The sequence below is a fragment of the Tachysurus vachellii genome, chromosome 16 (genome assembly GCF_030014155.1).
Source record: "Tachysurus vachellii isolate PV-2020 chromosome 16, HZAU_Pvac_v1, whole genome shotgun sequence".
NCBI classification, from domain to species: domain Eukaryota; kingdom Metazoa; phylum Chordata; class Actinopteri; order Siluriformes; family Bagridae; genus Tachysurus; species Tachysurus vachellii.
In genome coordinates, this window is record NC_083475.1 from 7,225,683 (window position 1) to 7,252,774 (window position 27,092).

The window sequence follows — 27,092 nt, forward strand, 5'->3', positions numbered from 1 at the left end:
CTGTGTGAGTGTGTGTGAGTGTGAGTGTGTGAGTGTGAGTGTGTGTGTCTGTGTGTCTGTGTGTGTATGTGTGTCAATGTGTGTGTCAGTGTGTGTGTGTGTTCCTCGTATGTGAAAACATACTTGACAATAAAGTGTGTGTGTGTGTGTGTGTATGTGTGTGTGTGAGTGTGTGTGTGTGTGAGAGTGTGTGTGTGTGTGTGTGAGTGTGTCTGTGTGAGTGTGTGTGTGTGTGTGTGTGTGTGTGAGAGAGAGTGTGTGTGAGAGTGTGTGTGTGTGTGTGAGAGAGTGTATGTGTGAGTATGTGAGTGTGTGAGTGTGTGTGTAAATGTGTAAGTGTGTGTGTTCCTCGTCTGTGTGAGTGTGTGTGTCTGTGTGTGTGTGTGTGAGTGTCTGTGTGTTTGTCTGTGTGTGTGTGTGAGAGGGTGTGTGCGTGTGTGAGTGTGAGTGTGTGTGTGAGCATCTGTGTGTGTCTGTGTGTGTGAGTGTGTCTGTGTGAGTGTGTGTGTGTGAGTGCGTGTGTGTGTGTGTGTGTCTGTGTGAGTGTGTGTGTGTGAGTGTGTGTGAGTGTCTGTGTGTTTGTCTGTGTGTGTGTGAGAGGGTGTGTGCGTGTGTGAGTGTGTGTGTGAGTGTCTGTGTGTGTCTGTGTGTGTGTGAGTGTGTCTGTGTGAGTGTGTGTGTGTGAGTGCGTGTGTGTGTGTCTGTGTGAGTGTGTGTGTGTGAGTGTGTGTGAGTGTGAGTGTGTGTGAGTGTCTGTGTGTGTCTGTGTGTGTGTGTGAGAGTGTGTGTGTGAGTATGTGAGTGTGCGAGTGTGAGTATGTTTTCGATTGTGAGTAAGTGTGTGTGTGTAAATGTGTGTAAGTGTATGTGTGTGTGTGTGTGTGTGTGAATGTGTGTGTCTGTGTGTGTGTGTGAGTGTGTGTGTGTGTGAGTGTGTGTGAGAGTGTGTGTGTGTGAAAGAGTGTGTGTGTGTAAATGTGTGTGTATGTGAGTGTGTGTGAGTATGTGAGTGTGCGAGTGTGTGTGTAAATGTGTGTGTAAGTGTGTGTGTTCCTCGTCTGTGTGAGTGTGTGTGTCTGTGTGAGTGTGAGTGTCTGTGTGTGTGTGTGAGTGTCTGTGTGTGTCTGTGTGTGTGTGAGAGGGTGTGTGTGTGTGAGTGTGTGTTTGTGTGAGTGTCTGTGTGTGTGTGTGAGTGTGTGTGAGTGTGTGTGTGAGTGTGAGTGCGTGTGTGCGTGTGTCTGTGTGAGTGTGTGTGTGTGAGTGTGTGTCTGAGTGTCTGTGTGTGTCTGTGTGTCTGTATGTGTGTGTGTGTGAGAGTGTGTGTGTGTGAGTGTGAGTGTGCGAGTGTGAGTAAGTGTGTGTGTGTAAATGTGTGTGTAAGTGTGTGCGTGTCCCTCATAAAAACCTTTCTGATTCTGGTTCTGATTCTGATTTTGCAAGAATTTTGCCTAAACATACTTGGCAATAAAGACCTTTGTGATTCTGATTCTGATTCTGATGTTGCAAGAATTTTGCCTCTAGGCCTTACAATTCAGCACAAAATTGGGTTTTTGGACTGTTGGTGGCGCTAGACGGTTTGAGCTAGACACACCAAAGTTGCTACAGTAACTTCTAAGACTGGCCTCTACATGTGTGCCAAATTTCATAACTTTCCTACGTACGGTTCTATGGGCTGCCATTGACTTCAATGATGGACGGAATAATAATAATAATAATAATAATAATAATAATAATAATAATAATAATAATAATAATAAATATAGCTGCAAGCAGCGATACCGGGGTCAAGCCGATCAGATGCGCTCAGAACATGTCGCTGATGAACCATACCAAGTTTCATAGCTATATGGCATTGTATTGGTAAAATACTGAACTTGACGTGAAAATTCAAAATGTGTGTAGGTGTGTGTGTGTAAGTGAGTGTGTGTAAGTGTGAGTGTTCCTCGTATGTGAAAACATACTTGGCAATAAAGTGTGTGTGTGAGTGTGTCTGTGTGAGTGTGAGTGTGCACGTGTGTATGTCTGTGTGTCTGTGAGTGTGTCTGTGTGTGTGTGTGAGAGTGTGTGTGTGTGTAAATGTGTGTGTATGTGAGTATGTGTGTGAGTATGTGAGTGTGTGAGTGAGTATGTGAGTGTGCGAGTGTGGAAACTTGGTATGTTTCATCAGCGACATGTTCTGAGCGCATCTGATCGGCTTGACCCCGTGTGTGTGTGTGTGTGTGTGTGTGTGTGGGTGTGTGTGTCCGTGTGTGAGTGTGTGTGTGTGTGTCTCTGTGTGTGTGTGTGTTTGTGTGCATGTCTGTGTGTGTGTGTGTGTCTGTGTGAGTGTGTGTGTGTGTGTATGAGTGTGAGTGTGAGTGTGTCTGTGTGTGTATGTGTGTCAATGTGTGTGTCAGTGTGTGTGTGTGTGTGTGTGTGTTCCTCGTATGTGAAAACATACTTGACAATAAAGTGTGTGTGTGTGTGTATGTGTGTGTGTGAGTGTGTTTGTGAGAGAGTGTGTGTGTGTGTGTGTGTGTGTGAGTGTGTCTGTGTGAGTGTGTGTGTGTGTGTGTGAGAGAGAGAGTGTGTGTGAGAGTGTGTGTGTGTGTGAGAGAGTGTGTGTGTGTAAATGTGTGTGTATGTGAGTGTGTGTGTGAGTATGTGAGTGTGTGAGTGTGTGTGTAAATGTGTGTGTAAGTGTGTGTGTTCCTCGTCTGTGTGAGTGTGTGTGTCTGTGTGTGAGTGTGAGTGTGTGTGAGTGTCTGTGTGTGTGAGAGTGTGTGTGTGTGAGTATGTGAGTGTGCGAGTGTGAGTATGTTTTCGATTGTGAGTAAGTGTGTGTGTGTAAATGTGTGTGTAAATGTGTGTGTAAGTGTATGTGTGCGTGTGTGTGTGTGTGAGTGTGTGTGTCTGTGTGTGTGTGTGACTGTGAGTGTGTGTGTGTGTGAGAGTGTGTGTGAGAGTGTGTGTGTGTGAGAGAGTGTGTGTGTGTAAATGTGTGTGTATGTGAGTGTGTGTGAGTATGTGAGTGTGCGGGTGTGTGTAAATGTGTGTGTAAGTGTGTGTGTTCCTCGTCTGTGTGAGTGTGTGTGTCTGTGTGAGTGTGAGTGTCTGTGTGTGTGTGTGTGTGTGTGAGTGTCTGTGTGTGTCTGTGTGTGTGTGAGAGGGTGTGTGTGTGAGTGTGAGTGTGTGTGTGAGTGTCTGTGTGTGTCTGTGTGTGTGTGTGAGTGAGTGTGAGTGTGAGTGCGTGTGTGCGTGTGTCTGTGTGAGTGTGTGTGTGTGAGTGTGTGTCTGAGTGTCTGTGTGTCTGTATGTGTGTGTGTGAGAGTGTGTGTGTGTGAGTATGTGAGTGTGCGAGTGTGAGTAAGTGTGTGTGTGTAAATGTGTGTGTAACTGTGTGTGTGTGTCCCTCATAAAGACCTTTCTGATTCTGATTCTGATGTTGCAAGAATTTTGCCTCTAGGCCTTACGATTCAGCACAAAATTGGGTTTTTGGACTGTTGGTGGCGCTAGACGGTTTGAGCTAGACACACCAAAGTTGCTACAGTAACTTCTAAGACTGGCCTCTACATGTGTGCCAAATTTCATAACTTTCCTACGTACGGTTCTATGGGCTGCCATTGACTTCAATGACGGACGGAAGAATAATAATAATAACAATAATAATAATAATAATAAGAAGAAGAAGAAGAAGAAGAAGAAGAAGAAGAAGAAGATGAAGAAGAAGAAGAAGAAGAAGAAAACTAACGAAACAATAGGTGTCTACGCCCCTTAGGGGCTTGACCCCTAATTATACTACACAAGACAGGACAATACAGACTGTACAAGAAAATGCAGACAATGTGATACAATATAGACAGTATGAGTATTAAATATAATACAGAATATATGACTGGTCAGTTATGTACATAAAGTGGGAGAAGTGCATGGTAGTGCTAATAACAATATGCAGCAACAGTAGTGTGTGTAACATACACAGATAATGTGATGACTGACAGTTCTGATAATGCAGTACTTGTAGATATGAAGCAGGGAATATAATTATGGTGAGATGTAATCAGGGTGATTGATTCAAATTTAAATGGTTAAAAAAAACAAAACCTTGAAAATAAGCATCATGAAAAACTCCCTGAAAACTGTCTCTATGTAACTGAGCTAAATGTCTGTAGAAACTAAACAGAAAATATACAAATAATAACAAATACATAGAAACTGTTAAAGAAAGATGTAAAATAGTTACCAAATAATATATTTAGCAAAATCTGTGACTGATTATTGTTGTGGAAGTTTTTGAGTAAATAAAAATAGCACACTGTTCAGAACGAGCAAGAGTAAAAAGGTTCACAATGTATTTGTGCTGCTGCACAGCAGGACCCAGCGCTCCTCGTGTATCATGAGAGTGGAAGGGCCTAGAACATTTATTACTCTGAGGTTATATAGGAATGATTTATAGGCAGACAACAGAAGAAAGGAAAACATCAGCAATCATTGGCTAGATGCACAACGCTCGATCATCTACTGATCAGGATCCTACCAAGGTCTGCCTAAGTTGTTTATGAGCCTGAGTCTCACCATCACGTCTCCAGCTCCTTCTGACCCTCTAATATTGTACACAAATTCTCTCTGGTTAGAGTATAAAACAATTTATAGTCACAAAGAACTTCTAGTCACGTGCACAGAAGGTCAGACAGCTTTCAGAGTAAAATATTACATCACAATAATGTGTTATATGTAATATTCATCTTGAATATTGATAATGATTATTACAAACTTAATTTAACAAAACCTTGCAACACTAAATAACTTCAAAATGTATAACGTAACACCAAACAATGTAGAACACAACATTTTAAATACACATTGATGTCTAAAAGTCTAATACTTATAAAAGATTAATAATCTAGGAATCTGTAAATGAACATTAACATGAAACTACAGGCTGAAAAATGTGTCACTTTGTTGAGTAAAAATGTGTTATTGTTGGAGCTTGGCAGTGACACTTCGCTACGTTCCCAGGGAACAAAAGGAGTCTGGGGATGGAGGGATGAGTAACAGAATAAAAGGTGGTGTGTATCAACTGTGAGGATCAACAACTCAACCCCAATCCTGTCACAAAAAAGAATGTCACTATACAACCAAGTCAAAATGAACAAAGCTCATTTATTCCCAAACATGAAGTGCAGGAGGGTTTGAAGACTTCAAGAGGGGGATCAGGACAAAACAATAAGCAGAACCCATCTAACTCATTTAGGGAGAAACTAAATAAGCTACAAAAGAAAAAAAAACAAAGATTACAACACAATACACAATACACTAACTCCATTACTAACATAAACAGGAGAAAACAAGATCCAAAAGAAATGGCACCCCTTCCCTACTAACCCCTCTCCAAATTAACAATAGAACTCAACAAATAAAGAATGAAAAAGGTTAACAAATATTAACTTACAACCAAAAGAAAAACTTCCTGTTACAGAGATGTCAATTCCAACAACAGAAAGAATAACAAAATATCAAACAAACTCAATCAAAGTACAATCACTAAACAGTAAATACAAACTTCTGGGAGAGATTTAAAACGCCTCCCAAAAACAGCTCACTCTCTCACACAACTAACCACACCAGCACCCACCCAACCACCCACACACAACTAGCAGGGCAATGCTGTTTAAATAAACTCTGCATCCTCTCATCATCCAAACAGAGCTGATGTTCAGTCAGTGATGTCAGATGGCAACCATTTTTCACTGAAATATTCATAAATCTATTCTACAAAAATAACATTTTTACACTAACAGTAACTGACAACCCAACAAGTGCCTTTACACAGTTTAGGAAAACTTGTAGACATTCTAGTCTGTGATTTTCACACCTAAACTACAGATGCAGTTTAATCTATTTACACCATTTATCAGCAATGTGTAACATTTTCTTTTCTAGTTTCTCATGACTCCAGCAGTCTCCTGTCTAAAGATCTGCTGCTGTGTCCGATCTGTGTGGATGTGCTCACTGATCCTGTCACCACTCCATGTGGACACAACTTCTGTAAGAGCTGCCTTACACATTGCTGGGACATGAATCAACACTGTCGCTGTCCATTATGTAACAAGAAATTCACCAAAAGACCTGAACTGAAGATTAATACAACACTGAGAGAGGTTGCAGATCACTTCAAGAAGAAAAGTGGTTCTGACAAACCTGAGGTTCTTTGTGATGCCTTCAGTGGAGGGAAGCTGAAGGCCCTAAAATCCTGTCTGGATTGTGGACTGAGTTTCTGTAAAATTCATTTAGAGCCACATTATCATGTTCCAAAACTTAAGAAACACAAACTAATAAACCCTGTGGAGAACCTGGTGGCCAACATATGCCAGAATCATGAGAGAGTTCAGACTGACGAAGATAAAAGAGATCAAACACTCAGTAGAACAAAGCAAAGTGTGTACAAACATGACATGAGTTAATATCTGATAGATTCAGTAGTTTAATTCTTATTTGTAGAAATGAACAAAGTTCACTATCAGTGTTATCTGATGGAAGTGAAAATGTGTTCCTCCTTTAGAGAAGCACAGAGAAAGAGAAAGCAGACATTGTTGAAGTCTTCACTGCTCTGATTCACTCCATTGAGAGAAGTCAGGCTGAGCTGCTGGAGATGATGGAGGAGAAGCAAAAAGCAGCAGAGAGGAAGGCTGAAGGACTCATTAAAGAGCTAGAGCAGGAAATCAGTGTGCTGAAGAGGAGAGACACTGTGCTGGAGCAGCTCTCACACACTGAGAAGCAGCTCCACCTCCTACAGGTCAGTGTTCCTCTCTCTGCTCACTGACAATGCAGAACATCACAGAACAACACTAACCATGCTGAGGGATTTCTCCTCTCTCCTGCTCTACTGTAGATTTACTCCTCCATGTGCAGCCCTTCACACACCAAGAACTGGACTGAGATCAGCATTAACACTGGTGTGAGTGGGGACACTGTGATGACAGCTCTGTCTCAGCTTCAGCAGACTCTGAATAAGAAACTCACTAAATCACTCAATTACAAGTTAAAGAAAACAGGTGAGAAATTATTTTGTACTTTAGATTTGATAAAAAAAAAGTCTCTAATAATAGACTAAAGTAGATGTTTTGCAAAATCGAAATATTAAATACCAATAACTGATCTGAAATCTAATGACAGTGATGTTTTGTTGTAATTAGTTTCCACAGAACTGAAGAGGATTCAGCAGTATGCAGGTACTGTGAACTTTCTGATTTCCTCTCATATTAAAATGTACATATCAGCATTACACCACTGCATCATCAGACTTATTTTAATCTGTAGATCTCTCCAGATAAAAGGATTATTAAAGTGTTTCATTATCCTCCTCACTATAGCTCCTTATTACTGTCATGCACTAAAGCCCTTAAACCCTTTTCTACTTTAGAAACACTGATCATCTTCTTACATTTCACTAATAAAATAATGCAGGAACAGATGTATGTTTGTACAGAGATTAACTTTATACCTTTTTAACTGCATGATAAAAGATGGATTTCTTTGACTATCAGTGGTAAATGTAATCTTTATGCTGTCCAAAAGGTGAGAGTTTTAAAGTCATGCAGTTAGAAAAGAGTTTTTACACCATGCAGTGTTTATGTCATTTACAGATAAACTTGAACATAAAAGTCATGAATGTATTCTACAAAAATGTGTGTTTGGGAATGTGTTGTGTGTGTGTGTGTGTGTGTGTGTGTGTGTGTGTGTGTGTGTGTGTGTGTGCGTGTGTGCATGTGAGAGAGAGAGAATATATGTTGTGTTTATGCGTGTGAGAATATTTGTGTGTGTGTGTGTGTGTGTGTGTGTGTGTGTGTGTGTGTGTGTGTGTGTGTAAATGAGTATATCTGCTTATGGTGGTGTGAGTTATCATTTCTTCAATCTTCATCATTTACCCAAACGTCTACCTTTTAGTGTAAAACTCTACAAAACAAACAAGTAAACAAACAAATAACTAACAAACTTGAGAGGAAACATTTAAAATGTGATTATTCAGTATCCTATCAGGTAACACAATACATGTCAAGCTCTTCAACATTTCACTGAATTCATATGGATCATTTTATTCTCACAAAACACAGAAACAAGGCATTATGTATTTGAACAAGCTTCAGTAAGTTCAGAAGTACAGACTCTAGGAAAATCCACTGGTGTCCCAGGGGCAGAAACCAGGGGTGTAGATTCTCCTCTGTCTTCATTATATACATAGTAAAATGTTCAAATCTCACTATAAGAAGAAGCAGCAGCTCTGGAGCAGAGGGCCTTTTGCTCAGGAGCCCAGCAGGGGCAGCTTTAACCCCAATCCTCTGCTCATCAACACAGAGACTTAACCACTTTAACTACCACTGCCCCAAAGAAATAACACCAAATAACAAATAAATAAATAAATGATGTTTATATGTTTTAATCAGTTACAGACTGCCTTCATTTGGACTTATGCTCTGTATAATCAATTTTTAATGAAACAATCATAAATGCTTGTGGACAACAGATAGATTAGACATGAATGGATGGACTGAATCAGTAGATTGACTGAATGCTAGATAAAATGATGGGAATTATGTAGAGACACTGCAAATCTTACAAAGCTAATTTTATTTCAATTAATTTATTTTAATGTAAAAAAATGTCTGGAAGCAAATTCATTCACACCAAATCTATTTATTAAATGTGATGAGCGAGCCGTGACTGAGAGCCGTGATTGGATTCTGGATGTCGTGAACCATAAATAGTATGAGTCACATAAACACAGGAGAAATTATTTTTTTATAAAGTAACTGGTAGAAGCTCTAGTGCAGAGACATTATTGTTGATGACAGCTAACTGGAAGTAAACGTTACACTAGATACTTTTAATTTTACTTTCCATATCAAAATGTTCTTATGTAATGAGAAGTTATGTGAATCCGTGTGCAGGAGTTAAAATTTAGATTTAAGATTTAATTTACATTTTTTTAGATGTTCGGAGATTCATATTTTATAATTCAAATTTTCAATACAACTGTTTTGTGTCCTGACATTAAATAAACCCCCAAAGGTTTGAGTCCAAATTCCACAACTTGGAGTAAATCCCTGTTCTTTCCCCTTCACTTTTCAGCTTTATGATTGGATTGAATTCAGCTTCACTTGTAGAAATAAAAGATTCTAGATGTTAGTAAAACATTGTGTGGAAATAATGAATGATTCTGAATGATTTGTTACACCGTGTATGTGGAAAAGTGATGAGTATAAAACTCTTTGTCTATCAGAGGGGAATGTTGTTGTTTTGCTGGACAAAGAAGGCTGAGAGATTTATAATCATACAGTTAAAAAAGAATATAAAAAAACACAGTTTCTCTCAATCACTTGAGAGTCCCATGTTTTATTTCTAAATGTAAAACCTACCAGATATTTATCACTAGAGACAATCGAGGTTTTTACCTCAAATGTTTTTCTCTCCTGTTCTGTGACTCTTTCTGTGTATTTCCTGAAAAACAAACATTACAAACACAAATTAATCACTAAAGTTTCAGAAGGTACCTTTTTATATTTTGTATCTGTAACAGACATCTATTATAAACTGTATTTTTGAAATTTCAATGAAATAAAATTTAAAAAATCTTCTACAAATCCTTTTATAAATCAATAATGAATATGATCCACTGGATGATGATGTAATATTTTTTACATCTTTACTCATATCACACACTGTGTTTCTCTCAGTGGATGTGACTCTGGATCCTGATACAGCTCATCCATATCTCATCCTGTCTGCTGATGGAAAACAAGTCACACATGGAGACAAACAACAGAATCTCCCTGATACACCACAGAGGTTTAATTGGTGTATCTGTGTTCTGGGAAAGCAAAGTTTCTCCTCAGGGAGATTTTATTATGAGGTGCAGGTCAGAGGAAAAACTGACTGGTCATTAGGAGTCGCAAGAGAGAACATTAACAGAAAGACGGAGATTACACTGACTCCTCAGAATGGATTCTGGACTGTGATCCTGAGGAATGAGAATCAGTATGATGCTTGTGAAGGTCCCTCTGTCCCTCTCACACTGAGAGAGAAGGTGGAGGTTGTGGGGGTGTTTGTGGACTATGAGGAGGGTCTGGTCTCCTTTTATGATGTGAAGTCCAGATCTCATATCTACTCTTTCACTGGTCAGACTTTCACTGAGGAACTCTATCCGTTCTTCAGTCCTTGTTTCAGTGAAGGAGCTAAAAATTCAGCACCACTGATCATCTCTCCTGTATGTAACACTGAATAAATTTAAACCTCACAAATTTGATCATCAGATGGTAAGAGTAAAAAGAATTTGTTTACTTTTTGGTTAGATTTTAGAAACACATATATCTTTTTAAAATGCTGTACATATTATTTTAATACCTGGTTTTAATTGTAATCCTACAGTCTGTTTATTATGAATATGTGACATTATGACTGTGGAACTTTGTCATTACAAATCACATTCTTTCATTCATTCATTTTCTATCACTTATTTGAACTACCTATCTGTGCCTAACTACCTATCTGTGCCTATCTCAGGCATCATTGGGCATCAAGGCAGGATACACCCTGGACGGAGTGCCAACCCATCACAGGGCACACACACACTCTCATTCACTCACGCACTCGGGACAATTTTTCCAGAGATGCCAATCAGTTATTTTATTTTATTTCCAATCAACCTACCATGCATGTCTTTGGACCGGGGGAGGAAACCACAGTACCTGGAGGAAACCCCCGAGGCACGGGGAGAACATGCAAACTCCACAAACACATGGCGGAGGCGGGAATCGAACCCCGACCCTGGAGGTGTGAGGTGAACATGCTAACCGTGCCCCCAACAAATCACATATTAAACTATTTATCCAGCAATCAGGATATTTTGTGTTTGTTTTTTGTTTATGGGAATGTATTTTATTTCACTGTGTTGGTGTGTTTTTTGTTACATTATAAATAGTTGGAGTAATTCATAGTTTATTTATAAGATGAAAAAATTTGTTGTTCTTCCATGATGCTCCGAGAAGAGAGGGCGGGAGGGAGGGGGGAGAGGGGGGGAGAGAGAGAGAGAGAGAGAGAGAGAGAGAGAGAGAGAGATCCTTTATTTGCACAAGTCACGTAAAAAACAACAATCAGCGTGACTCAATAACTATAAATAAATAAATATAAGTATTAAAATAATTCAAATAAATGAGGTTAACTGATAATAATAATCATCATTAGCTTAGCTCTGGTGCAAAGCTCAGTTCTCCCTCAATGACTGCACATAGAACATTTTTACACCACCACACTGACTGAAACATGTGCAGGTTATTCATGCTTTTATAGAAATTAAAATCTGTCAGTACTCTTGATTCAATAAGTATGGAGAAGATTACTTTAGACTCACAGTCTGTATTTTGAGCAATTTTGTTTTTTCGGCTCAGGTATGTTGCCATTTTTGCCTGACCAAAGATAAAATTGATCAGTTGGCACCTGAACCGGTCTCTCCTGACGTATTTAAAACCAAGAATAAAACACTGAAAAGTAAAATCAACATTAAAAGACCTTAAGAAGCGCCGTAAAAACACAAAGAAAGACTGTAACCTGGAGCAGTGAATAAAAGCATGAACAACAGTTTGTCTCTGTGAACAGAAAGGACAGTCGTGTAACATCAGGGTTTAAAATGGAAATAAAAGAGTTCACAGAGAGAATACAGTGTAAAATCCTCCATTGGAGCTCGGCAGCTTTTTTGGTTAACGGTGGTTTGTACAGTGTCTCCACTCTGGTTTAATATCAGCATTAAAACCAAGTACATTTCTCCATGGGGTGTCGACCCTCACACTCAGTTGCTTCTTATTTAAAACCTTAAATAAATAATAATACAAAGTTTTAAAGTAAATAAAATAAAAAGTCAGGAGAGACCAGGGAAGTCAAGATAATTCTTTATTGGATTGTATAATAGTCTTGACAGTTGAGTTGTCGTTCTATTAAAACATCTTTACTAACATGAAATATGTGGGTGAGATTGAACAAATGAAAAAAGTGAAATAAAATAGTCACTGCTCATGAATCATAAATGTGTGACCAGTTAAATGATCTATTTTACTCTATTAGTATTGTAATACCAGCATTTATAACCCACCTATAATGTTCAATATTAAAACACCGGCACAAACGGAGCACAAACGACCGATTTTGTTGAATTTGGAGCAGGTGGGGGGCTAATATTATTTTAATATTATAAAAACCAAAGCAGCACAAACAAAACTTTTAGCAGCACCAACGAAGCACAAACGAACGAGACTATTTTGCTGACGTTTTGCGTTGTTTGGGGGGCAACTTCATGCTGGTAACAGTGTTGATGCGGCAGCTGAAGTTAGAGATGAACTTGGTGGAAGAGACGGAGACTGACTGACCGATTGAAAATGATACGAAAACATAAATCAGGGTACCAGAAACGCCATGAAAAGAAGAGAGGGAGGCCAAAAGAGCTGCTGTATCCCAGTCGATCAAGACATTCTTTATGACAGTTTAGTCGTGTCTTTTCAGCAGGAAAACTGCTGAGGGCGGCCGGGTACTGTCAGTTTTTTTTTGTTTTTTTTTTTACCGGCGTGCAAAAGAAAAACTGGATACGAGTCATGACGCATGTCGCAAGCATTATATTGTATAAAGCGCTTATACATATAAAAGTAACATTATGTCACTCACCTGTCTGCTGATGATGCATTTACTCATATTCAGAATCACAAAATGAATTTATTGAACTCTGTGGTTTTTCCACAGAGTTCAATAAATTCATTTTGTGATTCTGAATATGAGTAAATGCATCATCAGCAGACAGGTCTTGGAAGAAATATTGAAGGAAAGGGAGAAAACAATTTATTATTCTGTGATTTGTGATGTAACTCCTGATATTTCCCACATGGAGCAGAATGTGATTCTTTTAAGATATGTTGCAAACAAGGAGGATGATCAGTGGGAGATAAGTGAGCGTTTTTTACAGTTCAAAGCGTTCACTGGTAAGACTGGCCTGGAAATATCAGAACTGACACTGAAGACTTTGGGGGAACATTCCTGTTTTCACGCCGTGCCCAGCTCCTCTGCCATTAGTCAAATTAACCAGTTTTCTTGCAATGAGTGAGTTAAAACTGAATACAAATGAACTTTTTAGTACACCACCATCTAACCCACGAGTACAGTGCATTCCTTTGCCGTTCAACAGTATTTCCTTTATAAGTTCCTCCAGTTTCCTCAGGTTTCCTCTGATCTCCCAAAGACATGCTGGAAGGCAGGACACTATATTGCCAGTGTGTGTGCACCATGTGATGAAAAGGCGAATCCTCACTTCGATGCGGTGTTTTCTGGACTCTCAACCCAAATTTAGTCAGGATAAATGGAAAACAAAATAACAAAAAAAAAAACAATCACAGGGCAATCTCTCTCTCTCACACACACACAAACACACACATCTTTGGACTGAGGGAGGAAACTGGAGTACCCAGAGAAAACCTCTGAATCACATGGACAATATACAAACACCACACAAAGGGAGGATGTACGTACGAATCAAAGTTTCGACCCTGGAGGTAAACCTGCTATCCACTAATACACTGTGATCTCCAAAAGAAATAACATACCATAATAATAACCCATAATAATAAACAGTGACATACTCTATTCCAATTGCATCACTTTGTTATTAATGGTGTTATTAATGTATTACAAACATACTGTGTTATTCCAGCATTTTTGGTGGCAGTGAACTGCTGGAGTGTATCGCTGGCCTCTCGTACACAAGTCATCCTCCTGATCGTTAAGATCTCTGCTCTGGTTCTGATCGTCATCCCAGGAATTATGGCCCTGTCCAAAGGTAGCACAGATCTGATTCTGGACAAGATTTAATACACTATAACTGTATGATCAAGAAATGATGCGCTAAATAGTCTATGTAAAAAAAACTTGTTTTTAACTCCCTCTTCAGGTCAAACTGAAAACTTTGAGAATGCTTTTAATTCAGAGTCACTCACATTGAAAAAGCTGCCTTTAGCCTTCTACTCAGGACTTTATGCTTATTCTGGATGGTAAGTGATATGCTTTTTTTTTTAAATACAGTTTACATGCATTGAAATTAAATAAAATAAGCATGCGAATAAAAAAAGCCCACAATGTTGCATTTCTCTCAGTAGCATGTAGGCACAGGTCTATTCAGGTGTATCTACACACTGCTCTGTGAAATCCTGTTTGTCTTTGCCTTCAGGTTTGCATTAAACTTTGTGACAGAGAGGTAATCAATCCCAAAAGGTTTGTACAACAGGTAGGGAATAAAAAAAGATCCCAAGGCATCATCACATCTGTTCTTACCTTTATATTTACACTCGTTTCTTGCTGTTTCTTGTCAGAAACATTCCACTGGCCATCATTCTGTCCATGGTCACAGTTACTATATTATACGTGCTGGTGAATGTAGCCTATTACACTATGATGACCGAAGATGAGCTGCTGAGATCCGACGCCGTAGCAGTAGTCAGTATGTTAGAAATATCAAACGGTGATTGATTTTTTAAAGGTCAAATTATTCACTGTCTAATTTTTTCATCACAGACTTTCACCAGTAAAGCCCTGCCCAGGATGGCATCACTGGTGCCCTTACTGGTAGCCATGTCCTGTCTTGGAGCCATGAACGGTGGGATCTTTGCAGTACCTAGGTATAGATTCTGTTCAAAGGAAACACATTGTCCCATTTATTAGGACACAAGATCACCTGCCGATTAATGCACTTATCTAATAAAGTGGACATTGTGTTTGTAAATTCTGCATCCTGTCTATTTAATCTGTTTCCTCAGATTTTAATGTGTCTGTGTGTCTGTGTGTAGAATGTTATTGGTGGCTGCCAGAGAGGGACAATGTCCAGTTCTGTTTTCCATGATACACATACGCAGAAAGACACCGATGCCTGCTGTACTGTTGCTGGTAATGTATTGTATTGTTGTAATGGCTGCTTCTACTGAATCATATATATTTAGTTTTACTGTTATTGCCTTTTCCCCTCAAGGGAGCATGAAAATATTTCATTCATTCATTCAAGTATTAGAACAAACACACAAATATGTATCTATACATTCTGACCAATCAGATATAAGCATTTATGCACTTTGTGGAATGTAACGCTGTTTTAATGTAAGTTTTGTTCACCAGCGTTTAGTTGATGCAGTAACAACAGGCGGTTACTGGAAAATACTTAACACCAGTATAGTAAAAGTAACTCTGCTTGACTTGTGGCTGCATTGAATAAACCCATCTGTGAATATTTTTCATTAACAAAACGTTTCATTTTGTTCGATCCCTTATGTATGATGGACTGTCTCACTTCTTGTTGTTACAGTCCCCTCTAACTGTGATCATGGTGGCAAAAGGAGAAATTTATCAGTTGATCAACTTTCTTTTCCTTCTCACGCTGGCTCTTTGTTGCCTTGGTTACGCTGGGGCTCGTCGTCCATCGCTTTCGATTCCCAGACCATCCAAAAGATTTTAAGGTTTCGAACTAGATAATGAACTTACTTATTTCATAACCACAATGATAACAATATTAAAATATATATATATATTTTTTTTTTGCTGTTTTATCACTGCAGATGTTTTGAATGACATGTTTATAAAAGATCAAATCATTGATTAAATTTGTGAAATAATTAAAGCTGAAATGAGAGTATCTCTCTGTCTGTCTCTCTGTCTGTCTGTCTGTCTGTCTATCTATCTATCTATCTATCTATCTATCTATCTATCTATCTATCTATCTATCTATCTATCTATGCATGAGCCTAGGTTCCTCTGGCTGTTCCTGTCATCTTCACAGTGGTGTGCTTCTTCATTGTGGGTCTGTCTCTGTATTCAGACCCCTGGAACACAGGTTGCAGTTTGGGTGTTACATTCACTGGGATCCCAGTGTACTACCTGACCGTGAAACACTCATATGTTCCCACCCGCTGGAGAAAAGCCTTTGGTGAGTTTCCTTCCTCGACCAAATGTAAACGCATTGTTGTTAGACATGTTTGTTGTCTGTGTACACTTGTCAGTTCATCTCCAGTAAGCACTTTATTCTGGTGCGTGTCACAGTGGATGTAAAGCCTGTCCCCAGAACAACTGTGTATAAGGTGTGAATACACTCGACCTGGGACACCTGTCAATCACAGGGGCTATGTGACTATGCAGTTTGTAATAAGCACTATACAAATCAAATTGTGTTCACAAAAATGGTGTTCGTATTTTTGTTACTCAGCCAGTGTTGGTGGGTCTGGTGACATGCTGCATTTTTGGGTTTTTACTTCAACACAATCAAAAATTTTATGTTAAAATATTCTACAGATGTTTACTTCATCCCAATTACAAGCAATACCTTTATTATATCACATTTTTAATTAAAGTGCTACTCGTTTTTTGTTATTTTTAAATAAAATATAATAAAAAAAAAGAAAATCAAATTTAATCAAGTTATGAGTGATAATCAAGTTTGAAAATTTTTTTTCAAAACTATTGATGTTCATGAATATGGGTCCCACAGACCCGAACAACATACAAGGTTTAATTGTATATTGAATAGAATTTCTTATACTGTTACTTCTTTTTCATTCTTTATATTAACCTTTAAAGGAGTTTTTAGTGGCCAGCAATATTATTTCCTCCCTTTGCTTTGTTTAGATTACTGCAGTAGACAACTTCAGATCTTACTGGAAGTAATACAGCAAGAAGTTCAGACCTACTGAAAGAACACTAAACGCTTCGGCTCCGTAGTCCGCATTAGGATCTCCTCGATTCGTCAACAAAACCGTCCAACAAACTCACAACGGATCGCCACGAACCAACCGATTCTCAAACAAATGTTTAGCGTAATAAGTAGTAGAAATAACATCCTGACCTTCAGCTGTGGAGTGTCTGTGGAGTCTGTATATAATGTAGCAGTATCAGCTTTGTTGATTTGTGCTGTAATTACAAGTAAATAAATAAATACTGTGAAACGCTAAACAGAGATCAGTTCTTTAACTGACATTTATTGGAGTCATTTAATCTGGATTGTAGTATAGTGCTACTCAAAAATAACACTTTCTGTCAAATCTCTGGACTTTCTACTGATAAATGATGCAATATCTTTAATGATAAAATGATAGTAACTTTTATACCGTGAAACAAACAAACAAACAAATAAATAAATAATGCTGATTTTTTTACGTTGTTGTTTTTTCGGCTGCTTCATGTTTGGAGACACTACGGCGAACCATCCAGTCCGCATATTCGGATTCTACATAGGTTTATCACCGGATGTGCTTCCTGACACAAACCCCCCTATTTTATCTGAACTCTGGGCTGAGACTGAGATTGTTCAACCCCTCACTGGCTGGGTTTGGTTCATTGCCTGGGAATCAAACCAGGGCCAAAGCAGTGAGAGAATAAGCTCCTGCCACTGGACCATTAGGAAATGCAAATAAAACTAAAAAGCATAAATAAAAAATAAAAATAAAAAGCATAATAAAAACCCTAAATCTAAAAATGTAAAATAAGAATTCTGTTGATCTGTTCTAATTTCATTATATTTTTGTTAAAACTTTATACTATAAGAAAATAAATTAGTAAAGAATGAGAAAAGTAAATCAATAACCACACACACACGTTCTAGTATCTCTTAGTAAAATCATGTACGTAGATAAAAGGTTACGTGTTTAAAGAAATACTGCAGCCTTTTCAACGTAATGTTGTTCTCTCGTTTTGGCTATTAGTGTCGATTGAAGCGTGAAAAGCGTCACACAACAAAGGAACTTTGCTTGAATAATAAAGGTAACACTTTACAACAAAGGCTTTATCAACAACCATCCTCACCGGAACTTGCTATCGTACTGCGCTTTATCTAAACAAACACTGAACTTGTCCCCGTATAATGACATAGCAACATCTCATTGCCAACTAACACTGTAACTGATTGCCAACTAACACTGTAACACCGTCCCCTTTTATAAGCCCTACAGAGTCCCTTCTACACTACAGAACAATAGTAATACATTTAAATGTATTAGTCCATATAATGACTCGGGGCTCAAACAAGTCTTCATCTCCTCATCCCCTCTCTCCCACTGTTAGACTCCATTAGATTAGTCTCAAGCTCTTCTGATGCCGAGTAGTCAGCGGCAGTGAGCCTTCCTCAGCACAAGTGTATTCTCTTCTTTTATAGTGATATGTAGAAATGTATATTTGCATTTATATTAGCAATATAAATAAATTAATGAACTAATTCATTCATTAATCAACCGAAAGCACAAATCAAGGAGAGGAGATACATATATATTTTATATTCACTTATAAGATTATTTTAAACAACACACATAGATTGTGATAACGACAAACAACCAAAAAATTTATCAAAAGCCAATGCATGCAAGAGACCAGGACTGGGAGATGTGTTAAAACATAACTTTATCATTTATTCTAGAATCCTGCACACCATGTTACAGCTGTTCATGTGTGTATAAGATATGAAATGAAATGCTGGAGTAAATAATACCAAAGAAACGGATAATAAGCTATTGTACTGACATAGAGAATTGATGTAATTCCAAAGCAAGTTGAGCTTCTATGCAAAACTGCAGACTTGGCTTTTTTTCCCTTTAATCTACACGTGATAGCTTGATGTGTTTGATATCAGTTTGTGTCTCAGTGGAAATGAATATTTTTACTTCACCTAGCCCTTTAGGAACTAGAAACACTGCAGCATAAATACAGTAGTAAGCTGCTGGCGTACGATGAACCGAGTGCCAAGACAAGATCGTTAAATTCATGAGGTAAAAAAATACAAGAGAGAAATCTCAGTTCTATTCTACTGTATTGGAGAATTTGTTTACAGATCTGGTTTATTGTGTTGTTTCGGCTGCCAAAAAAATAAAAATAATAATAATTAGAAGAAAACCGTCAGCTTCAATTCATGAAGTCATTTGTTTCCCCATCAATGTTAAAAACTTTGCATGCAGTAGTGTCTACTTGGGGATTTGCTTAAATCTATGTACTTATTTACACTCAGTTTTAAAATACCTAAAATACATCTACATACATAAATATTACAAGTTGTGCAAATCAGACCAATCGGTTCCTCAGTACATTCTTTCGCTAAACACCCTGGAGTGATAAATACACTCAAATTTCACATATGTACAGTAAAATGACGGTTTTACACACACAAGCGCGCATACAGAAAAATCTGTGAGAAAAAAGAGATACATGGATATGTGGAAAAAAGCAATGGCAGTGAAAATCAGCATGAGCAGCTTATATAGGAAATGTGTCCAGTTTCTTTTTTCCATGGAAACTTGGCGGTCATGTCCGACTCACCGTGCATCAAAATGGAGAAGAGACTAGAGATTAAATTACAAAATTTTTTAAAATGTGCATGGAGATAGACTGAAATTCAGAAAGTCTGTTAGATATATAAAGCAAGGATATGTCCTTCCTCAGTCATCATCGTCTGCGATCCCCTCTATCTGGTCTAGTAGCAGGGCTATGAAACAGTCGGCGCGTTCTCATAATCGACATCACTCCCTTGTCAACATTAATATGACTGACTCTGTGATTAAGCATACCCCTACTGTCAATGGAACAAATAAACACTGTGCCCTTCTAAATTGTCGATCTATCTCAGACAAAGGCACCTATATGAATGAGCTAATAGTTGGCAATAAATTTGATATGTTATTTCTCACAGAGACTTGGCAGGTACCAGATGATTTTATCCACCTGAATCTGCTTACCCCTATTGGATACCGGCATATGTCAGAACCACCTACAACTGGTAAAGGGGGTGGTCTTGCTGTCATTTTTCGTGCGTCATTAACTGTCTCTAAATTGGTTTTTCACAATAACACGACATTTGAGTACATGGTGATGAAGCTTGGTACCAAACATCCCAATGTACTTATATTAATTTACAGACCACCTAAACAACAAAGTGATTTTTTCTCAGAACTCAGTGAACTGCTAACCCAAGCATGTGCTGTGTCGTCCCAAGTTATTCTTCTTGGTGATTTCAACAATCATGTTGATACTGCTTGCTCCACTGCTACTCAGCTAAATGTTGTCTTTGATTGTTTTGACCTCATCCAGCATGTTAATTTTCTAACTCATACTCATGGTCACACGCTTGATCTTGTTTGTACATCTGGTCTGAATAAAATCTCTGTTGACAGTTTAGCTACCCCTCTTTCTGACCATAGACTCATTTCCTTTGATTTTACATTCATCTGTCCAGTCAACCACATCAAAAATCTAACCATACGTTATCGTCATTTAAATACTGTTGACACTAGCTCCTTTTGTGATTCTGTTGCCTCCTCTACTCTTTCTGATGTGCTAAATTTAACTTGCCCATCTATGATTTATGGCAAGTATTGCTGTTCTGTTGAAAAATTGTTGGATGAGTTTGCCCCAACTAAGATTAGGTCTGTCCCTGTGTCCCATTCCTCCCCATGGTTCAATGCAGAGCTTCGAGGTTTGAAGGTAAAATTGTATTGTAGACAACATGAACGTCTCTTCAGGAAAACTGGTTCAACTGGCCGTTTTCTTATATTTTCCGAATGTGTTCAGCAATATAAATTGGCCTTAAATACAGCCCGCTCTTCCCATATCTCCAGCATCATTAACAAAGCAAGCAATAGGCCCAAAATGTTATTTAGCACAATTAATAAACTGACTCAAGCACCAAAGCACAGCCTTAGTGACTCTGAATCCATAGTTATGTGCTGCTCTTTCCTGAACCATTTCCAGGGTAAGCTAGATACTTTCTATGCGACATTTGGTGAGGAACCAACTACCGATGTGCATATGAAATCTCAATCTAATAATTCTATGACAACCCTAGCCTTAACCAGTTCCTCATTAATCACTGAGCTAATACAAAAATCTAACTCCTCATCATGTACTCTTGATCCTGCACCTACTTTCCTACTAAAAGACTGTACATCTGCAATTTCTGCCCCCATCTCCCACCTTATTAATATGTCATTTATCTCCTCTACTGTACCTGGGTCACTTAAGACTGCTGCTGTTACTCGCATACTTAAAAAGACTAATCTGGACCCGGCAGACTTAGCCAACTACCGCCCTATTTCCAACTTGCCATTTGTATCAAAGATTATGGAAAAGGCTGTGGCCTCTCAGCTGCAGTCATTCCTAGCTGGTAACAACCTCTTTGATATTTTTCAATCTGGCTTCCGCCAACAGCATAGCACAGAGACCGCGCTAGTAAAGGTTGTTAATGATCTTTTACTCACTGGAGACTCAGGTAGTCTCTCTATACTTCTGTTATTAGACCTCAGCTCTGCCTTTGATACTGTCTGTCATAAGATATTATGACACTTAGCGGAATTTGGCATATCAGGCTCTGCACTATCCTGGCTTTCCTCTTATCTCACTCATCTCCATACACAATTCCAAATCTCCTACTGTCTTACTTAAACAGGGTGTCCCACAGGGCTCTGTTCTTGGCCCACTTCTATTCATTCTGTACATTCAGCCGCTTGGAAACATCATTCGTCGACATGGTTTTAGCTATCATTGTTATGCTGATATTCAGTTATATACTGCCTGTCGACCAGATTCTGTTAATGTAAAATCCTCACTCTCCTCTTGTGTTAGCGAGTTAAAACTATGGCTACACTCAAATTTTCTTAGCCTGAATCTGGGTAAAACTGACATTCTGATAACTGGTCCTCCATCTCTAATAAAAAACAACTCTGTGGACTTTAGTCTTGATCTGGATGCTACTATGATTTTCCCCTCAGCTACTGTTAGAAATTTAGGTATCATATTCGACCCCTCACTATCCTTTGATGCCCATATTCGCAGCCTCTCCAAAACGTCTTTTTTTCATTTACAACGCATTGTCAAACTGCGACCTTTTATCTGCAGAAATGATGCCGAAACATTAGTACATGCTCTGATTACGTCCCGTCTCGATTACTGCAATTCACTCTTCTCTGGTCTCTCAGCTCACTCAATCTCACGTTTACAGTACATACAAAACTCGGCTGCCAGAAAGTTAACCTCCAATAAAAAATCTGCCAGATCACCCCTATATTATTCAATCTTCACTGGCTGCCAGTCTCATCTCGCATAAAATATAAAATCATACTGCTCACTTATAAGGCACTAAATGCTCTTCCCCCCCCATCTTTCCGATCTTCTCTCATCCTATGTACCTTCACGATCACTCCGGTCCACAAATTCTGAACTTCTTTGTATTCCTAGATACCGTTTATCCTCTGCGGGTGGCAGATCCTTTTCTGTCACTGCTCCAACACTATGGAACTCCCTACCCATTGCACTCAGAACCATCACCACGCTGTCTGAATTTAAATCAAGGCTTAAGACCCACCTTTTCAACCTTCACTATCAGTAAATGCATATGTATTAGGAGTCCTTAATTTTTCTGAAATGTGGTGTATGTATCGTGTACTATGTAGAGTCCTATCTCTTGTACTGTATGTTTTTGTGTATAGTCCTGTCTTTTGCTATCATCTCATGCAGCTGCATGTGATCCTTCGTCCTGGGCAAATGTCAGACGAATATGTATGTTACACTATGTACCTTGTAAAGCGTCCTTGAGCTTGGGAAAGGCACTATATAAATTAAACATATTATTTATTATTATAATTATATATATATATATATATATATATATATATATATATATATATATATATATGTATATACACACAAACATTGCAGAGAGGCAGTTAAAGCATGTGAGCAGCGTGAATAGAGTTTTTTTTTTTGTTTTTAAAGTGATGCATCTGATTTCAGCTCAGGAATAAACTGTGACCAGCTGAGGTTGGCCATGCCCAGGTCGTCATCCTCCAGCCCAGAGAAGCTGATGTCCACCAAGATTTTACTCAGGCTGTCGTTCATTGTGTCCAGTACAAAGCCCTCAGTGAGCGAGTGGTTGCTAGATTCCGTCTGCTGCTCGTGGGAACAGGAAGCGAGCAGCTCACGGGGGGAACCGAACAGCGGCAGGTCTCTGAAAGGCGTGCTGCAGAAGCTCAACTCGCTGTGCTCGTGCCTCTGCGGCGGTGTTCTGATCGGGCTGAAATCCAGAACGCTGCGGTTCCTTTTATCCAGAGGCGTGCTCTTCCACGGCTCCAGTGACTTGCTGGGTGTGGAGGAAGCTGGGTGGCTCCCTTTGTCAGGGGTTTTAAAGGTTTCGCTTTGCAACTGCAAGTCATGCCCGGGCTCCACATCACACTCCATTTCCTGGAAGGCGGAGACATCCGAGACCAAGCCGGAATCGAAGAAAGTGCTGTTTGGAAAGAGCAGAACAGGCTCCTCGGTGGAAGGTGGGACTAGACGCTGCTTCCGACGCGAGCTGCTCATCTCTTTCTGTTTGCTGCTGCAGGGTTCACTGACTGGTAAACACACACGTTCTTCCTTTACTTCAGCAACCGGGGCAGACATCACCACCACACTGGATTCACTCTTGGGGACCTTTTAAACAACGAAGTAGATGAGTTCCTGTTCTTACTTTATATGTATCAGTTTCTATGTGAGCATAACTAACCTTAGGAGCAATGCAAAGCCTCTTGCACCCTGATCTGGAGACAGGATTGGAAGCAGTGGAGGTCTGCTGAGGGGTGGACAGAGAAAGCGCCGCTGCCGATGAGGGCAGGAAGAGAGATGGAGTCAGAGGCAGTTGAATGGGCACAAAGTACGAGTCCGTACGAGGCAGAAGAGGCTTCATTTTCCTCTCTGGAGACAAAACCAAACAAAATCAATCACTGTCTTGGTGGCCGTCAAATAATTTTTTATCTAAGATCTCATTTACTGTGCTTATATAATTTGAAGCCTAAGTACAATCGGCAAAGTTTGGTAATAAGCATCCACTCTGCTCTTATTGTGGATGAATCGGAATGAATGAAAAGAGAATAATCGAGTAGAAAAACAGTTCGGCGTGGTGACGTTTAACATCCCTGACATCGTCTCTAGTCCTGTTTAACTACGTGAGCATCTGTCTAGGTCAAGACGTGTAAAAGCTTTAAAATAAAGAAATAAATAAATTTAAAAAACCTTTGCAGTGAAGGCGTGAAGGATCAAATTCAAATCAAAATATTAGTTTGTTGATCTTTTAACATCATGCTAGCATCAACGGCTATTTTCCTGGCAGGAGGAAAGCGGTTAAAAAGAGATGAAATACTGTACGATTTACTAAAATATCTGTGTTAATAGCAGCAGTTATATGAGGTCCTCCACTTTAATACTCAATAAAACTCCAGAAAATGAAACCCTTATACATAATGCAGAAAAATCCAGTAAATCAGAACAAATATCATCAGGAAACCCATGTTTACCCACCTGTAGTGCAGACTGTAGCTTTCTTAGGATCAGCCATAACTCGCTTCTGTTGCTGGAGAGAAACAAAACCTGTCAGTTTCCAAACTAGTTTACAGTTTTTATTTACAGAGAATGACACGAGGATGCCAAGAACACGGATCAAAACAGGAGACAAGGTATAGTTTAGACTTAAACTTCCTGCTTTCTGCCTTGACGACTCAAATCCTGGAATAAAATAAGTGTGATCTTTGGAGACGGTGATGAACCGTGTGTCCTCTCTGTCTGTCTGACTGTGAGAAGGAGGAGAGGGAAAAAAAGAAGGGGAAAAAGTGGCTTACTTGTTGGTAACAGACTTGCATGGCTTGTGGTAAAGAGGAGGCCGCTGGATCAACGGCAGGCTGTGGCAGGGTCGGGGAAGAGAAGAGGTCATGTCCACGTTTGTAAAGAAACTTAAAGGTTAAGCCTTAAAAGTAGTTTTAAATACAGAGAAAGATTTCTGTTCACCTTGTACATCTGGTCTAATGTCAGACAGCGGTTTGCTTCATGTTTAATGGTCCAGTAGGAGATCTTGCCGTCTGGTGTGCTCTCTCTGATGAACATGTCGTGCAAGGAAAGGTTATGGCGAATGGAGTTCTAATAGGGAGAGAGAAAAAAACAGATAAAACATACAGTAATAACACAGTAATTCATTTCCCTTAGATGATAAAAATAATAAAGTCTGCTCACATAGGATTAAAGTCAAATAAATCTATAAAAAAATAATGTGTTACCTTCCAGCCAGGTTTAGCTATATTCCTGAAGTACGGGAAATGGTCTTCTATCCAGTTATAGATTTCCTTCAGTGTCATCATCTTATTTTTCTTGCTATTGATAGCAAACTGGATCATAGCCATGTAGGAGTACGGTGGTCTTTCTGACAGAGGGCCCTTAACGGCACTCGGGTCTTCCTCTGTGTGTTGTGGCTAAAAAAGGGAAACAGAATCTGTTGGGTTTTTTTTGTACAAGAATAAAAGGAAATCCAACAGCCTACAGGGTTTACATCTAAAGAACAGATATCTTGTTAATGCTAAATGAAGTACAGTAAACACTGATGACATGGATTTAATCTAAAGTGAACTTTAAGGAAGTGTGTATGACTCGAGACTCTGTAGAAACGATACAGACTAAAAATTAGCGAGTGCAGAGAAATAAGATGCTTTAGAAAAGGACTCCAAACAATATATAAACAATACCTCCTGGAGCTGTACACAGCCATCGAAATTCTCTTTGTCAGAGTCTTTCTTTCCTGCTTCGGGACCCGAGACTTGCGTGCTCATTTTCCCCAACCACTGGATGTTTGTCAGGCTGTCATCTAACACGCTGCAGTTTGGCTCATTTTTCACTGGCACTAACACAAACAGCAGAATGAACAACTGAATAAACACTAAGGAATAAAGCAGGAATAATATATAGGATACGCTGTATAAATTAGCACGTACATCCACTGTTTGGTAGATTTTGGTCATTTCCGGCTACACCTGCTTCAGGTCGGAGGAGCTTTTTAGTCTCTGATGTGGCCTGGACCAGTGTTTTAACTCCATCCTCAGATCCACTGCTTCCACTCAGTAAAATGAACTTGTTTGGCCCCTGAGTACCACGTTCCTTCCCCTTGGCGGTCAGCACATCAATGACGCTCTGAAGATCGGCGGTTTTTGGTATGACGACGACTTGTGTGTCCGGCATAGTGGGATGGTCCACGATGCGGATGCCGTCTTGTGCAGATGCAGAGACGGATCGTGCTCCGGACGCCGGAGAAGCTTTGTTCTGCGTCTCGTCGGCTTCGTTTCTTTGAAACGGCCGTTTCCTCCTCTTGAGGATTATCGGCCTCCTGGGACTCGACATCATCCTGTTCATAGCAGACTGGATACCTGAATAATTCATACAACGTAACAACAAAGTAAAACGTTATCTCACATTTTATCATAGAAATCAAACCAACATTTCAATGTGGATAGATGTTTAAGGACCATCACCTTAAATCCACGACCTTAACTTAACTTAACCAACAGCAGTAGCAGCTGAAATTAACCTATAGTGCTCTCAAATATATAAATATTTACAGAATTAATTCATCACATACCTTGAAAATCTCTAAATCTCTGTCCACCGACAGTTTGATGGACTAGTTTTTTTTTTTTTCACTTAACGTTTTGATTTTGAATATCAACCACTTGTGACGTCACTGTGTAGTTACTGTAACTACGTGATACAGCAGCACTAATCTACACCACATGGCTGGATCACATTGCTGTTGTTTTCTTACATACTATACATACATACATACAATCTAACATACTAATCTGCTACAGTTTTATTAACTAAAGTATAAGATTGTTGTTGTTTATGCCATTTCATCCTGCTACATAGCCTACTAGCTCAATGCTAACACAAAGGAGCCTATGGCTGTATGTACAGCTGACTACACACGTTTACACGTAAGCAAGCATGCAAGTTAATATGAATGGATGCAAACCTCCATATTATATCAGATCTCGGTTTTTCCTTTAGTTTCTGATCTCGCCGATGTGAAATCGTAACTTCATTTACACCGAGAAGGTGAAAGTCGCCACTTCCGTCTTCTTCGCCCAGGCAGTTTGAATTTTGGCGCAGACCAATCAATTTCCATTGCGTCAGCCGGATTGACCAATAAGCGCGAGTCAGGTTGAAGCAGCGAACCAATCAGACGAAGCGTTGTAGTACGGCTGTTGAAAGCGAAGCTA

General features: G+C 39.2%; 2 protein-coding genes and 1 pseudogene across 2 annotated transcripts in view; 2 read left to right on the forward strand and 1 right to left on the reverse strand.

Moving 5' to 3' along the window:
• Positions 1 to 10,261, forward strand: part of LOC132859202 (E3 ubiquitin-protein ligase TRIM39-like) — a 12,396-nt gene extending 2,135 nt beyond the window's left edge. Inside the window, exons 2-6 of the mRNA XM_060889863.1 lie at positions 5,923 to 6,168; positions 6,552 to 6,775; positions 6,872 to 7,013; positions 7,188 to 7,211; positions 9,714 to 10,261. Coding sequence (XP_060745846.1) covers positions 5,923 to 6,168; positions 6,552 to 6,775; positions 6,872 to 7,013; positions 7,188 to 7,211; positions 9,714 to 10,261 — 1,184 coding nt within the window. The remainder of the gene's footprint in view (positions 1 to 5,922; positions 6,169 to 6,551; positions 6,776 to 6,871; positions 7,014 to 7,187; positions 7,212 to 9,713) is intronic.
• Positions 10,262 to 12,901: 2,640 nt separating this feature from the next.
• LOC132858754 (cystine/glutamate transporter-like) lies at positions 12,902 to 16,862 on the forward strand (annotated as a pseudogene).
• Positions 16,863 to 22,744: 5,882 nt separating this feature from the next.
• Positions 22,745 to 27,078, reverse strand: LOC132859188 (forkhead box protein M1-like). The gene is made up of 9 exons (XM_060889848.1): positions 26,846 to 27,078; positions 25,812 to 26,240; positions 25,566 to 25,720; positions 25,104 to 25,295; positions 24,838 to 24,966; positions 24,672 to 24,731; positions 24,355 to 24,406; positions 23,564 to 23,751; positions 22,745 to 23,490 (listed from the first exon to the last, which is right to left on the reverse strand). Exons 2-9 carry the CDS (start codon positions 26,224 to 26,226, stop codon positions 22,789 to 22,791), a joined length of 1,893 nt encoding a protein of 630 aa, XP_060745831.1. The 5' UTR covers positions 26,227 to 26,240; positions 26,846 to 27,078; the 3' UTR covers positions 22,745 to 22,788.
• Positions 27,079 to 27,092: the final 14 nt, after the last annotated feature.